A 17,039-nucleotide genomic window follows, 5' to 3' on the forward strand; every position below is an offset into this window, starting at 1 on the left:
TTGTGGATGGATGAGACCAAAATAGAACTTTTTGGTTTAAATGAGAAGCGTTATGTTTGGAGAAAGGAAAACATTGCATTCCAGCATAAGAACCTTATCCCATCTGTGAAACATGGTGGTGGTAGTATCATGGTTTGGGCCTGTTTTGCTGCATCTGGGCCAGGAAGGCTTGCCATCACTGATGGAACAATGAATTCTGAATTATACCAGCGAATTCTAAAGGAAAGTGTCAGGACATCTGTCCATGAACTGAATCTCAAGAGAAGGTGGGTCATGCAACAAGACAACGACCCTAAGCACACAAGTCGTTCTACCAAAGAATGGTTAAAGAAGAATAAAGTTAATGTTTTGGAATGGCCAAGTCAAAGTCCTGACCTTAATCCAATGGAAATGTTGTGGAAGGACCTGAAGCGAGCAGTTCATGTGAGGAAACCCACCAACATCCCAGAGTTGAAGCTGTTCTGTACGGAGGAACGGGCTAAAATTCCTCCAAGCCGGTGTGCAGGACTGATCAACAGTTACCGCAAACATTTAGTTGCAGTTATTGCTGCACAAGGGGGTCACACCAGATACTGAAAGCAAAGGTTCACATACTTTTGCCACTCACAGATATGTAATATTGGATCATTTTCCTCAGTAAATAAATGACCAAGTATAATATTTGTGTCTCATTTGTTTAACTGGGTTCTCTTTATCTACTTTTAGGACTTGTGTGAAAATCTGATGATGTTTTAGGTCATATTGATGCAGAAATATAGAAAATTCTAAAGGGTTCACAAACTTTCAAGCACCACTGTATAGTCCTCAGCCATAAAAGCATTACTGTAAGTGTCCAGAGCGTCTTCCAAGTGTGACTTTCAACACTCCATATGGGGCCGTCCTCCACAGGAGCGATGTGATGCGACTCCAACCAGACATAGGGCATCAGGATGGATCTGAGGAGCAGAAGAGGTCAGCCTCTCAATCATGGGTGTCATGATCCCATTTATGTCTCTGACATGTGACATCATGTTGTCTTGACAACCATGTAATATTGTAAACCATATTCAGCACTCATTCTCCACTGGGTAGAGTGATGTAATACATGTAGTATAAGCGATATGCTAACAATATTGCATGCTATCGAACCAAATGAATGAAACCCACTAGAAGGGAATAGAACATGTTTTTATTCCATTGAAAAAGTGTCCTGGATGGATAGTAATCAGCGTTATTCACTTCATTTGTCAGTCATCATAATATTATGGCTAATTGGTGTAAATGTCTCCTTAGAGAAAACCTCACCACATCAACATCAACACTTACATATTTAATCATGAGATTCATTCTGTGGGCATGGCTAATTTGAGCTAATTCAAAATGATGAATTCTGCATTTTGTATGACCCTGTTAAGATCACAGTCCATTTTCTAAATCCGGAGTAATTGCTTTTCTCTGAAACTTTCAGGGAACTGTTTTAAACATGTTTATGTAGCAATAAACCTCTCCATAAAAGTGTTTAAAGTTTAAATTGCCGTGTGTGTGTGACTCAGTTCCCAGCTGTTTTTCTGTTAAACTCGGCTACGTTTAACATGACAAGTGTGTAGTTTGCAGTCAGATTGGTCACTATAAGGTCAGCAATAACATTTCACCATTAAAAAAACAACAACTATATTTTCTCGCTATTCAGAGCTGATTAACTTTAAACCTTAGTTATGATCAATTATGGAAATATGACTACAAAAGCTGCAATTTGAAGATCATTGTTTTAATGAGTAATGTGATCTTGACAAATTGGCATGTGGCATGCTGTGTCAGGAATGATAGAACGCTTTCCATTTCAAAAAAAAGAAAGAAAATCCGTGTTATTACCAGACAAAAGTGTCTTACAAACACCCCATAAAATCCAAGCCCACTAAAATATTTTACCACAGAATGTCCTGCTTCATAGAAGAGCTTTAAATAAAGACCGAAAAAATTCAGGAGCCAGTTCCACATTCTGTCAGCACAGAGATATTAACTAACTCCGTGGTGTTGAGTGATGTTTTCGACAGACCTACAGGTCATGTATATGTATGAATAAGCTAAATATATTGACATAGTGATCCACCACACTGATCAGTATCCAAGAGCACTTTATTTTCCTTATCGAAGGTTCTAGCAATATGATACTCCTGACAGCCGATTTGAGGTCAGGGACGCATAATATTTTGACGCCAGGGCTCCTTTTAGTCCTTGCGGTCCATGAATTGGTCTCCAGGGTGGTTTAGACCTTGCTTGGGATTACCATGACTCCTGAGATCAAACACAACCTTCATTGTGCTTTCTCCTGGAAAGAATGTGAACGTCTTTGTATTTTAGAACAGGATAAAAAAAAATAATAACCTTCAGCAAAGTTTGATTTCGTTCCTTTTTTAACCAATCTTCCCCCACCTCCACCAACTCTCATCACTTTCCTGATTTTTTTTCTCCGAGTTCTGTTTGGGTTTTGAGAAATCTGTTTCTCATTGTCTGTGCTCGTACCCCTCGGAGGCCCTTTGCTTGGTCTGCAGTTTCCTTTTGTTTTTTTTTCTTCCTTCAAATCTCAAAAGACAACCAAAATTAGGCCATATTTTTCTCTTCTTTTTCGACTAGTGTGCCTTTTTTTTTTTAGACGGCCAAAACATCCAGGACTGGATTTGATTTAAACTAATTGCACAAAGAGGTAGGGGTTTTTATTCCACAGAACTCTGACTTCATCAGAGTTTGCCTGGGCCTGAATAAACCATGGAAGTCTAGAACGCAACGCCAGGCAGTCATAAAGTAGGCTGGGTTGCTTAACGTGAGAAGAAATAATATATAAACTGTTATGTACATCACTGAAAGTGATATTTATTCAGCAGAGACAGAGTAACCTAAACTGAGAACAGATCTGGATAATCTCTCCTGCTCTCCTTCTGAATTTGACATGCATGACTGAAGAACATTTACTATCTTGCAGCTTCCAAATCTCTTTCTGAAGCTGAATTGTTATCTACATATTGTATTTATCACCAACTTTGAAGATAGGTTTCATCAAGGTCTTCTCAATGGTCACCAATTTGGATTTATAGCATCCTTATGCTGTATTTTTGTCAGATTTTGCGTATTTTGGTTCACCAGATACAGTCCTTTCTTTTAGTCTTTAGATTTCACAAGTATACCACATGTGAAAGGAAGGATAGAGTAGGGTACAATACCAGTCCAAAACACATAGCATGTTTGAGTCAGTTCCTACAGTCAGGTCAATTCAGAGCTGAATCACTTGTTCATGTCAACCAAAGCACACTTGAGTTCACTTGGATGCAGACTGAGACGATCTCACTCAAACACTCTTGTACTGGTTGTTTTGGGACACACCCAAGTGTGATTGCTGGGAACTTGCTTGCTTAAAAAAACACGCCAACAGAGGACGTGTACCCACGTTTCAATTCAACCTGACTAGCCACTGTCCATGTGAAAGCACCCTTAGATGATCAAGACCCTTGCAATGGAAACTGGTTTTGGTCAATTGGACTCTCACTGGCGGCACGGTGGTGTAGTGGTTAGCGCTGTCGCCTCACAGCAAGAAGGTCCTGGGTTCGAGCCCCGTGGCCGGCGAGGGCCTTTCTGTGCGGAGTTTGCATGTTCTCCCCGTGTCCGCGTGGGTTTCCTCCGGGTGCTCCGGTTTCCCCCACAGTCCAAAGACATGCAGGTTAGGTTAACTGGTGACTCTAAATTGACCGTAGGTGTGAGTGTGAATGGTTGTCTGTGTCTATGTGTCAGCCCTGTGATGACCTGGCGACTTGTCCAGGGTGTACCCCGCCTTTCGCCCATAGTCAGCTGGGATAGGCTCCGGCTTGCCTGCGACCCTGTAGAAGGATAAAGCGGCTAGAGATAATGAGATGAGATGAGATGGACTCTCACTTTGCTGGTAGAGAAAGAATCTAAGGAATCAGTTCAGGGAGTTTTGGTATCTTACAAGGCTCCTGCTAGAGCTGTACCAGTCATATCTCACTGGATGGAGACCTTGGGGCAGAACCAAGACTTGCCAGAAAGATTATATCACAGTTGGATGGGAATATCTGTGGATCAACATGGAGGAGCTGGAATGTGTGACCAGGGATACAAATCCAAATCTAAACCTTTGTGACAATGTCTATTACCACAACCCCTAGCAGGAAAAGTGGAAGGATAATTAAAGAAATACAATTAAATACACAACACATGAAATCACAATGGCATTTTAGCAGTGTCCCCCATGGAGAAATACAACCATAAAATGGCTTGTCTAATCATAACGAAGTTTGTATAAATGCCTTGTGTGCAAGAGAACCCTCCAAAGATCCGGGCTCCTGAAGCTGATTCTGATTTTAGCTACTTGAATGTGGAATTGAGAATTCTCTCCCAGCTCTTCTAACATTCCAGTTTTGCCACTGAATATGCACAAAGATGGAGGTGTTAAACTATATTCAGGTTTCAGCTTTGTTTCCGCTTCAGTCAATAGGTCTGATCATCATGCGCACAGCTTTCATAGAGTAGAAGCCTCCTCCATATTCTGCCCAGAAGATGCCGTCTTGGAACTTGTTGCGATACACACCACCAGAGTACCACACGCCATTGAGATTGGTCTGGCCGCATGCGTTGTACCACCAGCCACCTTTATGGAAGTGAGCACAGTTTCCTGTAGTGAAGTTAGACAGGACAAAGAGAGGATGAAATGAGGAAGGCAGTTTGTACTTTGTACTGGAGCACAGAGTCCACCAGTGGTGGCTGGGATAAGACAGGGTGGTGTTGGGTCTATGTAAAATTTTTGTTTCTTTCCCAGGAACCATGGCATGAAACCAGTAGAGCATTGCAAGCTAGAAAAATGTGGTTAGGTGTTTCTATGCAATAGTTTTCCCAACATCATTCTTTCATTACATCATTGATGAGACCTTGTGATATAATGTATTGCTCAACACTTATAGTTATTGATAGATAGGAAGCTGAAATCTAATATCTGATATCAAGACCAGCCATCACTGATGCACTTATATGTCAGAATCAATAACAACCTGAGAAGGCATCCTTATCCCGATCCAACGTGGTGAACTGTTTGCCATTATGACTGGTTAAAGAATCCCCAGCATTGCCTTGGTAAGTGCCCAGACGCAGGCGGTACGATTCACTCTCAGGCTCCAGATGGAAGCTGCTATAGGCTGCGTACACTTTCTTTTCCATCCAGTCCTGAAGCTCCACCAGCAACTTGTAATCTCCCTGCTTGCCTAAATTGTAAATATTCTCCAGACCCAGCCAGTACTCGCCATCTATGTTGCCAAAACCTTGCTGGAGTGGAATGAAAAGAAATGTGATGTTATTTTGAGTTGTACTTTACTACATTGGTTCAAAATGTTAATGGAAGCTTGTTACTCTTTAACAGGCCCGAGTAACTTTTCATTAACCTGCTGTAAAAGAAGAAATTGGGAAAGTCTTGAAATAGTTGCATGAAAATGCATGCAGACGTCTAGATTTCCCTGATGAACGCTACATTTGATTCGTCTAAACAAAAATCTGATATGAAAAATGCTGACATCTCAGGCCGCTTAAATTGCATTTCACCACATACAAATATTGGACAGCAACTATGTCATTTGTGAGCGATTTACGCAAGTGAGCGCAATTTGCGGCCAAATGGATTTCCTGAAGAGAGAGAAGTAACATAAACCTATTGGTTCAGAATGAGGCTTTCCATTAGGATCTGGAATCATGACAAATGTCTTGAGGTTTTGAGAGTCATCTTTCACTTGCATGTGTGGCTGTGTGGGAGACAAGACAGAAGTGTGCTGAGAGTCGGCGTTAGGTAGAAATAACGGGGCATCACATTTCTGGCAAAGTTGAAAGTACCCTCAATCACCCATGACAGCCTGGACAGCATGCATCTATTCCTTAGAGAGTCCCATGCAAAAGAACCCACATGGAAAGAACATAAAGAGGTTTGGCACAGAGTGTGACTTCCTGCTTTGCTGCCTTCTGTTTCTTGGCAAATTGTAAAAGTGAAGCTACTTTACTTTGGGATACAGAATATTGGAGCCAGCATTGGAAAATACTTGAGTAATTGTGCTTTGCTACTATACTATTTTGGCATATTTATACATTACTTAAGAATTACTGAAAATGACTACATGTATCCTTACTTAATTGCAATTCCAGAAAAAAATCTTACTTATTCAGACATTCAAAACAAATATTACAAATTACGGAGGTCTCTTCTGTCATCCATCCAATGACCATATCCTATACAATTGAATAGCTTCAGTTTAGCATCCAATCATTTCAGCTTAGCAGGTTAATCAATGTAGAAAAACAAACTAGCAAGAATCCTGCCATTTCATCATCTGTTAACATGATTTATTTGCTAATTCTAGGGTAAACTAGCACTGAAGACCAAATTAAAGCTAATGGTAAATGATGGGTATTTACAAAAATAATTTACTTCTGATTCATTCATCATCAAACTATGTATGCAGATAACTAGCAAATTTCCAGAGACTGAATGATGCTTTCAGGCAAAAAGGCATATTGGCTTTAAAATGAAAATATAGCATTAATATGGTGTTAATATGGCATTAACTGATATTAATTTCAGTAAAAAAAAAGTCCATGGGGGCAGCCCTGGCCTGAAGGTTAGAGAAGCAGCCTTGGGCCCAAAGGGTCATCGATTTGATTCCCGGGACCAGCAGGAAAAATGTGAGGGGAGTTGAATGAATAAACTGCACATTTCCATCCCTCTGTATCATGGCTGAAGTGCCCTTGAGCAAGGTACCTAACCCCCAACTGCTCCCTGGATGCTGTAGCATAGCTTCCCACTGCTCTGGGTATTTATAACCCCTCTTTGAATTTTCTCCCTAATTTTTTCATGGCCGGGTGGCACGGTGGTGTAGTGATTAGTGCTGTCGCCTCACAGCAAGAAGGTCTGGGTTCGAGCCCCGTGGCCGGCGAGGGCCTTTCTGTGCGGAGTTTGCATGTTCTCCCCGTGTCCGCGTGGGTTTCCTCCGGGTGCTCCGGTTTCCCCCACAGTCCAAAGACATGCAGGTTAGGTTAACTGGTGACTCTAAATTAACCGTAGGTGTGAATGTGAGTGTGAATGGTTGTCTGTGTCTATGTGTCAGCCCTGTGATGACCTGGTGACTTGTCCGGGGTGTACCCCGCCTTTCGCCCATAGTCAGCTGGGATAGGCTCCAGCTTGCCTGCGACCCTGTAGAAGGATAAAGCGGCTAGAGATAATGAGATGAGAATGAGATTTTTTCATGGCCAATTCCCACCCACCAGACAGGTTTCTCCTATCAGATGACAGGTACCAACCAGCGAAGGCAAGGATCATCACATGACACCAGCTGACCACATCTTTTCAAACTGCTGCCTTTTATATGGCTTTAACAGAAATGGCAAAATGCAGAGCGAGAGATGAGCCTTAGAGCTACACATCACCTTATAACTCTCCCAGTTTCTGAAAAAGTTAACAGATCCATCCTTCCTTCTCTGGATGATGGTCCATCCTCCATTGTCCACATCTTGTTCACACCATGCTTGCGTTGGCCTGTCACTCCCATCTGGTTTAAGAAGGTACATTCCACTAGTGGCATGTCCAGCCTGCATAGCATGAAGGCAGTCGCGGAAAGGACCTCAAAATCAAGAAGTGTACAACAACAAATAAACACCCAGTTCAATACATAATTATATAGTTCCTACTTGGATACCATAAAGATTGCACTTCCCAAAAAAGTTTATTCACCCTTGCTTCAGTGGATAATCTCATCAGGATACTTTTGATTTGTACCCAAGAACTTCTGCTGTAATCATAAAGACTAAGATATTCATAAGAAACATCCTTTCAACACACTTGGTACTGTTTGATGTAACAGTGTACTATTGTCCTAGGTGTTTTTGGACAGTTTATAATCACACTATCTGGTGTCACCCAGAAGAGGATGGGTTCCCTTTTGAATCTGGTTCCTCTCAAGGTTTCTTCCTCATGTCATCTCAGGAAGTTTTTCTTCGCTACTATTCCTCTGACTTGCTCATTAGGAATATATGTGTACAAGCATATACTGCATGTGACAATGTTGAAAAAGCTTTAAAAAGAGTTTCTGATGAGGCTGACCATGTAGGTAATTACGTTTCTTAAAGTTAAATTCATCATCTGGTGGGTGAACAGAAGACAGGTAGAGAGTAAAAACAAACATGGGCACTTCCTACTTGTGGTTTTGGTGCATTAAAAATTGTGCTGACTGGTTGGTAAAATATCTTGCAAGCTGAAGTAGCATGGCTGTCACATAGTTTGTGGTCTGCTGGACTGAAAGAAAGCAGAAACTGAAATATATCTAAAAATGTGCAAAGTCTGATTTTCAGGCCAAGAAGCTGACATTTGTACAGACTCTAATTTCATGACTGGAACTGCAAAAGGTGTGCAAAAGATCTGGACTGTTTTTTGTAATCCCACTTCCACCAGATCCAAAAGAAATTCTAGCCAGTATATGTCCCCTCCCCTCCACAGACATCTTTTTACCAATGTTGGTCAATTCTGCAGAAAAAGCCACCCACTTTTACAATTATTTTTGTTCATGTTGTTTGTTGGTATTCATCCACAATGTTTTCTAATGAACATGGATTCTTTCTCTACTTAGCATATCACTACAGTGACATGGCAGCTCTGACAACTTCAGCCATCAAAGTTTCTAGGGAAGAATTAAAGTAGCGATTTCCCGTTGCCTTCTAGTGGATTATTATAGAGGTTTTCTCCTCTCAACTATTCATACACACATATGGGCAATTTAGAGTAGCCAGTTAACCTAACTGCATGTCTTTGGACTGTGGGGGAAACTGGAGCACCCAGAGGAAACCCACACAGACACGGGAAGAACATGCAAACTCCACACAGAAAGGCCCCCATCAGCTGTGAGGTTCAAACCCAGAACCTTCTTGCTGTGAGGCAACAGTTCTAACCACTACACCACCGTGCCACCTCTCATAGATGGATTATATCCCAAAATATAAGGAAATGAAGTTAAACGACAGCAACCCCTAGCACTGTTGCTTCACAGCAAGAAGGTTCTGGGTTCAGACCTTGCAGCCAACTGGGGCCTTTCTGTGTGGAGGTTGCATATTCTCCCCATGATGTGTGGGTTTCCTCTGGGTGCTCCAGTTTCCTCCCACAGTCCAAAGATATGTGGATGAGGTTAACTAGCTACTCTAAATTGCCCATAGATGTGAATGGTTGTTCATCTCTATGTTAGCCCTGCGATAGCTTGGTGACCTGTCCAGGGTGTCAAGCCTGAAGTCAGCTGGGATTGGCCTTAGCTTCCCCCAAAACCCTGATGGATAAGTGGTATAGATAATGGATGGATGGACAGCAACCTTGACGAGAATAATGAATTTTCTGATGGTGAACAAGTGAACACATTAAGTGCATTATGCAGTGCCACATCTAATATTCTCCCATCCACCCATTCCCACCTGCATTAGAGTAAAAATGCACACTTCTAATATACATGTGATGGATGTCAAATGATTTTTTTTATTATTATTTTTCATCAATCGCCAATTGATAAGACAACCACAGAAGAAGAGTTGGGCGAGAGGTTAACAGGAAGTAGGAAGTGAGAGAAGCGCACGGGGAACGATGAGATGGATGTGTGTTTTCTTCTGAGTTCCGTAAAAAGTGAGGGAATTTAGATGGGTGAACAACGTTCATGTACCCTCCAGTGAAGTTTAAGTTAGTAACAAGAAGTGTTTAGCGTCTATCGACCCTTCTAGTAGTGGCGTACACAGCAAATTCCTCAGTGTTGAATTAACATTTTCAGAGTTAATTTGTGTCCAACTGGACCTATATAAACACAGTAGGGTGTTAAATCAACACTCTGGGTGTTAATTCAACACTGGGGATTTTACTGTGTATAAAGACGCGCCGTTTTGTAGGTTACGGTGCCGAGTGAGGGAGAGCCTGACTAGCTTTTGCGAGTTGGCTAGTCGTTCCTGGATTCGTCCTGCCGTGAGTTTCCTGACAGTTCCCCGCCAGTAGAGACTGCTCCACGACTCCAGCGGCTGTTTAAAGCTAAGTGAATGCCAGAGAGGAGTAGCCTAATTTGATTTTGTGTTGCTATTTAGCCTACTCACGTTTTGTGTAGAGACCCCTACTTTGAGTGCAAGCTACGGATTACCTCCAGCTAAAACAGATACAGAGCAATTTGCTATTTGTTTTGTTACCTTGCTACGTGCTATGGACTAAATCACCAGAGCATTTTATTTTTGTGTGTGTGTGCATGTGGAAACACTGCAGACTGGATTGCCAAAAATATTTTTTGCTTCGAGCTGAGGATTTCTTCATTTTGGACTGAGCAGTTTTTTTATATATTTTTTTTTATTATTATTATTTTTGACTGAGTTATTGCTTTTGGGCTGCAGAAAAGCAATAGTTGGATCTGACCAGCCATTTTCATGGGCAACCATTGCCTTTGTTTGCAGTAGGATAACTGTTCATTTACGTTTAAGGCTGTAGAGACTCTTTAAAGTAATGTGACGGGTTAATGATGTTCATTTCATCACCAATGTGTGTAATTGTTGAGATTCATTGAGCAGTGTTGCAACATTGAACTGAACGAGTGTATTTTGAGAGTTAACTGGATTTTATTTACTATATTAAGATAGCATTATCTGAGCGCTCAGTAGTTACAAGTTGGTTAACGAGAGTGTTAAACCTAAGGGAAGAGCGAATTCAAAGATTACTTTTTATTTCTTTTTCAAAAATGTTTTATGTCATCCCATTTAGTTTTACTTGACCACTTTTAGTATAATAAATTAGTGTAAATTCGCTAGTTCTCAAGAATTGCTTTCTGTTGTCTAGTTCTTTATGCTGGGATTTTAGAACATCTCTGAGGGAGGGACGTCTCATCCTCTGCCAATAGTATAATACAGCTTGGTGAAAGCACAGAGTTAGTTACCACTCACACTTGCACCTGTGTTCTGCCCTTTAGATACTTACCGTGACACATAGCCTACACATTCTAGGGCCTAAGCTGTGCATTTCCCCTAGTGGAGGTAAAATAGACTTGAGGCTTGGGGGTTGAGGACACAGGTCCTTTAGGTTCCAGTTGCCCAGAGAAGCAGTAATTTCACCCCTACTAGGCAGGTGTTGATTCCACTTGCCACATACAGTCTGACAATAATATTTCCATCTTGCACCCTTCTTCATTTCTGCATCGCTGCACATATCTTTAAAAGTAGAATGAACCCTCCTTCCTTTCAGACAAAGTAGACCCTCTGGAGGGTGCTAGAACCCTTAACCATCCAAAGAACCCTTGAGTCATCTTTTTTTTTTCAAAGACTGGATATTGCCTACTTATGATTGATTATTGGTTAGAGACTGATTCTCACTTACCTTCAGAGCTGAAGTTGCCAGTCGGTGGTCGCTTGAGTTCCAGGGTACTTGTAGTGGGTTCTGGTCCTGCTCTGGATCCCCTCTCCCTGGGGAAAGCCCGGCTGTGGACCCTTGGGATCTCATTGGAAAAACGGGGCACATGCACTGGAATGTTCTCTGGAACTACCTGGACAAGCGGTGGGGGAAGTGGTTCCTGCCTGTGATTCCCATAAACCCGTAAGCACCTCTCTTCCAGAGCACCAATCAGAACAGACTGGTTATTGACCACAGCAGCAAGAGAGGCAAATCGGGCCTCAAGATCCCTGTAGCGGACTGAGAGCCGCAATGCCTCTGCTGTGGCATTGAGGATGCGGCCTTCAAGTTGTGCGAGCTCCAGTGAATTATCCCGCTTGCGAATGATCTCATGCAGAAGCTGCATGTAGAGCTGTGTGACACGGGAATTCATGTTACGAGACTCCTTCCGCAGAAGTTTCATCTCATTCACCATGTTGCCATCCACATCCACCACCATCCGCAGGGTGTCTATCTCGCGTCTTTGCTTGGACATCAGCTCACGGACATCTGCTATGTCCATCCTGGTTACGCGATCTTTGTCTGGAAGCGAGGGTCCGCGACTTGCACAGATAGGCCCTGTGATCTTCTGCTCAGGGACCAGGAAGGTGTATGAGCACTTTTTAGGACCATCTTCCCCCTTTTCCTCCCAGGCTCTCCGTCTCCGTGATAGGCCCATACTTTGCCCCCATGTCCAAGTACAGAAGAAGACACAAAAGCTCCAGGAACTGGGTCGCATCTTGATTGTGTCCAGCTTTTGCACAAACACTGTCACCATAAACAAAAAGAGACTCATTACAGATTGTCTTCCCTGACATTTTTGTGGAGTTACAATGTTTGCTTCCCATAATTGTTTTCTTCATAGACAAAGCTGTGATCTGCGATAGGATGCCAAGTACATTTGATTGTATCCCGGAGTTACACAATTCCTTTCCAAAATGAAGAAAACCCATCAGAATATTGGCTCTCAGGCCAGAGACTGTGGTTTGGTCTGGCGTCTCTGTGGTATAAGAACCGAACATCCACTCACACAAGGTACAGAGTTTTTCAGAACATTCCTACTGTACTGTCTGCCATAAGCCTCTTTTAATATGGATCAAATGCACCAATATACAGTACACGAAACATTATCCAGATGAAAAACTGCTATTTCAGGAAACCCTTTGTTGTAGAGTTCTACACAGAACCTCCAAGGCATAGATATGGGGTCAGAGGAGATTATTACTAACCATTATTTATTATGTACAACTAGTTTACTGTACATGAAATTGATTTAGCCATGGCCTAATAGTTAGAGAAGCAGCTTTGGGACCAAAAGGTTGATGGTTTGTGTCCCTGGACCAGCAGGAATGGCTGAAGTGATCTTAAGCAAGGCACCTAACCCCCAACTGCTATGTTGTACATTGATACATTTAGCAGATGCTCTTTGATACATTTAGCAGATGGTCTTATCCAAAGTGACATACAACATACCCAGAGCAGCCTGGGGAAGCAGTTGGGCATTAGGTGCCTTGCTCAAGAGTACTTCAGCATTCCTGCTGGTCCAGGGAATCAACCCAGCAACCTTTTGGTCCCAAAGCTGCTTCTCTAACCATTAGGTCATGGCTTCCCCATTTAGCGTCTGCTAAATGCCTGTAATGTAATGTAATTTATAATAATTTAATCTGTCAGATTACTATTATAATCCATCCATCCATTATATGTAGCTGCTTTTCCTGTTCTACAGGGTCACAGGCAAGCTGGAGCCTATCCCAGCTGACTATGGGCAAGAGGCAGGGTACACCCTGGACAAGTTGCCAGGTTATCGCAGGGCTGACGCAGAGACAAACAACCATTCACACTCACATTCACACCTAGGGTCAATTTAGAGCCATCAATTAGCCTAACCTGCATGTCTTTGGACTATGGGGGAAACCGGAGCACCTGGAGGAAACCCACGCAGACACGGGGAGAACATGCAAACTCCACACAGAAAGGCCCTTGCCGGCCGCTGGGCTCAAACCCAGGACCTTCTTGCTGTGAGGCGACAGTGCTAACCACTACACCACCGTGCCACCCTTACTATTATAATTTCATTAATTAATACACTAAATTCACTAAAATATAATGTCCTTTAATTTCTAGATAAGGTCATCTGCTAAATCCCATAAAAGTAAATGTGCAGCATATTAGTCTTCTTTCAGTTTGACACTTCTCTCAAGCCCATTTTACTCCAGACTACTGAGTTGTCTGTTGGGTTTTTTTGTGTTTGTTTGTTTTTAAATATTTACAGGTATTCAAATGTTCTATTTAGCAACCTAGTGCAAGAAAGCTCAGATTTGAATACTCCATGCCTCGACATACCCAAGACAGCAATGTTTTTCATGTAAAATTGGCTTTATTCTCATGAAATATGTGTACTTGGCTAAACCAACAAACCACTCATTTGCTAGCACTTATTTACAATGTGCAGGGTTCAGTCCCCTTTGTGTGTATGAAATAAAAGTAGTGTTCTAGGTTGGCTGTAACAGTCAAGATGAGATGCATGCAGTGGCGGCTGGTAGTCTTTCCAACAGGGGTGGCTGGTCGGTTACGATATTTCCAGATTTTAAAAGAAAAAAGAAAAAACACATCAATTTTGCCCATACTCTTGCCTCTGATCTGGGTGATTGTTGGCAGGGTCACAAACTGTGAAATAACAGGTTCTTTTGGCCCATTAGCCTACTGTCCAATATACATGATGGTGGTTTTGGGGGGGTATATTTTAACATTTTATATTTTAAAATTATGGCATGTTGTTTAAAAATTGATCATTATTGAAAGCACCTCTTTGTCAGGAACCTCAGCAGTAACAGCAGAGTGTTCTGGAATAGGCACAAGCACTGACCTTGGGGAGCCAAACATAGAGCTGGGTGCCACACATTTCATTCAATGACACTTTCCCTATATTTTACTTATTTTGACTGAGAAATGTTTTATTGACAATTTTGATAACCCTTCACTTTTAATCCAGGTCTGTAGTGTGAAATGTTCTCGGCTATGTTTTTGTTTAAAAATGTTTTCCAAATTGTAGCTGTGTTTAATTCATATCCAGAAAAATATATATTCCAATATAATATACTCAGCATAAACATTTTAAATAGATTCTATATTTTTGGTCCATCCATGACATATTACTAAAGTAGCCTATTTACTGTTGTTGATGTGGGTCACTTGCTGTTAGCCAATTCACTTTCTTGTACTGTACCAGGAGAGCTGAAAGGAACGAGTATTATTCCCTACCTTTTTCACCAAGTCAGTTTGAGGCATTGGTCTACCCTGCTCTTTAATTTTAATTTTTTCCTCGAAAGGAAGACTGGCAAATGGCTTCGCCAAAATTAAATCAGCAATGCTTGGCATCCGTGCGCAGCTTTCTTGCTAGCTGACTAGCCCCCTCAAGTTCAAGTTCAGTCACTCAAATAAATGAAATTTCTGGAACTAAGATAGCAAACTTGACAACACTATATTTACACTTTATTTACAATGAAAATATATACAAACTAAAAAAGCTGGTAGAAACCGTATGTAATGAATGAAATCGAAATGTAAGCCGATCTCTTACAATGCACCACAGCACTTGCGAATCCGCATGGGACTGAACTGAAATTCACCGCTGCCTGTCTATAGTTGAAACGAGCTGTCAATCAAAGAAAATATCCGGCCGCTTTCACCAATCACCAGTCTCCTCACGGAAAGCTTTGCCATGTCCCTCCCACTGTGAGGCTGGGAGTCCGTGGGGCGGGCATTTTTGCGGTATTTGTCCAATAACCGTCTTGCATTTTGAGATTGAAAAGCGCATAGCTCCCAAATGCCATTGAAGTCCACTGAGGCTGGGAGTCCGTGGGACTCCGTGGGCGGGCGTTTTCACAGTATTTGTCCAATAACCTTCTTGCATTTTGATATTGAAAAGCGCAGAGCTCCCAAATGCCATTGAAGTCCACTGAGGCTGGGAGTCCGTGGGGCGGGCGTTTTCGCAGTATTTGTCCAATAATCGTCTTGCATTTTGATATTGAAAAGCGCATAGCTCCCAAATGCCACTGAAGTCCACTGAGGCTGGGAGTCTGTGGGGCGGGTGTTTTCGCAGTATTTGTCCAATAATCGTCTTGCATTTTGATACTGAAAGTGCATAGCTCCCAAATGCCATTGAAGTCCACTGAGGCTGGGCTGCATCATGCTGTCACGAGGGGGAAAAACTCACGCACACATTAGGCGAACTGGGGAAAGTTATAACGGAATGATTTCGCACTGTAGTTGGGTTGAGCACATATATTTCTATGATCCTGGATCTGAAATAGCAATGTTATAAGGTCGGCTATAACATAAGCCTAGCGCAATTCATCCTACACGATGTTCGTCATGTTTAGAGGAGGCTGAGCCTCCCTTGTTGTCTTAGGGCCTCTGCATGCTCTTGCGACAAGGCTTTCGCAGATAGCTTTTCGCAGACAGTTGTAATTTATCGTTGAGCGGGGAGTAATAGGCATGCGCGATGTTATTCACCGCCACAACGCAAGGGGGCGCGAAGTTGCGAAATCGCTAGGAGTAGTTGGTGGGTGTGGTTAGTGGAGTGTTTATCCTCCGGTTACTTATAATGACTAGAACTGGAGTCGTATAGATGTACGTACTTCCTCACTTCCTCGATCAACTGCTCTTCGTGCTGCTCCATCTTCGCTTGTGTTTTTAAAAATGGCGGTCGTGAAAACAAACCAAACCGGGAAAGTAGGGAAGCGGAAGTGCGTGTACAGCAGATGTAGAGTGGACCAATCAGAGCCCTCTTGTCTGCGACGCTGTCTGCGAGGCTTCTGCGGTGGTCACAATTTTTGGGAGGTGCGCGCAGAGCGTCTGCGAAGGTGGGGGGGCTACGCAGACGCCATCTGCGACGCCATCTGCGAGGACTGCGTTGTCAGCATAAATTGGCCTTTAGAGCAATCGCCCGTGGATGCATGGCTTTTGAATACATCTCCTGACTGTAGTACAATGCACAAGTCCAGTCCTCTGATTAGGCATGAGTATAGAGCACCTGCAACTGAGGGCTCTGACGCACACTGATTCATAAAAGCATTGTTAGATTGGTAACTATAAAGACCTTTTGTGCTGTCTTTCCCTCTTTTATGTATATTCCACTAGGAAGTAGTAGAGTGTGGAGGGGATGAAGGGGGTTATGTTACTAGAACTTTGACCCTTAAATTGGAGTCACTAGAGAACCTTCTTCCGAAAAGGAACAAGCTGAATATCCTTTCTTTCTGTGAGTGTATGCACAAGTTCTGCATAAGTTTTGGGCCTGGATCATGTATCAATATAATTGGCCTTGAAAGTGTTAAAAAAACACTGTGTTATGTGTGAAAAAGCAAGCCAACGTACACTGTTTCATTTTCCAAGAGAATGTCTGTCAGTGCCATTGACCTTGCTTCCCTAAAACCCAAGCCAAGCATAACCGGCCATATTTGCTTTTAGGGTGGGAAAATTGCTGTAATTGTAAGGACTTAACTGACAGAGTATTGCCAGCTGCTTCAAAATTAGACGTCCCATGACCCCACTCTAGTTTCAAATATGCACTGATCATGCAGAAGTAAATCAAGGT

The 17,039-nt window shown here is 42.4% G+C and overlaps 1 protein-coding gene across 1 annotated transcript in view; it reads right to left on the reverse strand.

Annotated features, from left to right (window-relative positions):
• Positions 1-1,153: 1,153 nt before the first annotated feature.
• Positions 1,154-17,039, reverse strand: part of LOC132881546 (angiopoietin-related protein 1-like) — a 34,911-nt gene continuing 19,025 nt past the window's right edge. Inside the window, exons 2-5 of the mRNA XM_060914118.1 lie at positions 11,393-12,211; positions 7,447-7,640; positions 5,034-5,304; positions 1,154-4,660 (exon numbers count right to left, since the gene is read on the reverse strand). Of these exons, the coding sequence (XP_060770101.1) occupies positions 4,473-4,660; positions 5,034-5,304; positions 7,447-7,640; positions 11,393-12,182 (1,443 nt within the window). The 5' untranslated portion in view covers positions 12,183-12,211 and the 3' untranslated portion in view covers positions 1,154-4,472. The remainder of the gene's footprint in view (positions 4,661-5,033; positions 5,305-7,446; positions 7,641-11,392; positions 12,212-17,039) is intronic.

Source organism: Neoarius graeffei, chromosome 1 (genome assembly GCF_027579695.1).
Source record: "Neoarius graeffei isolate fNeoGra1 chromosome 1, fNeoGra1.pri, whole genome shotgun sequence".
NCBI classification, from domain to species: Eukaryota; Metazoa; Chordata; class Actinopteri; order Siluriformes; family Ariidae; genus Neoarius; species Neoarius graeffei.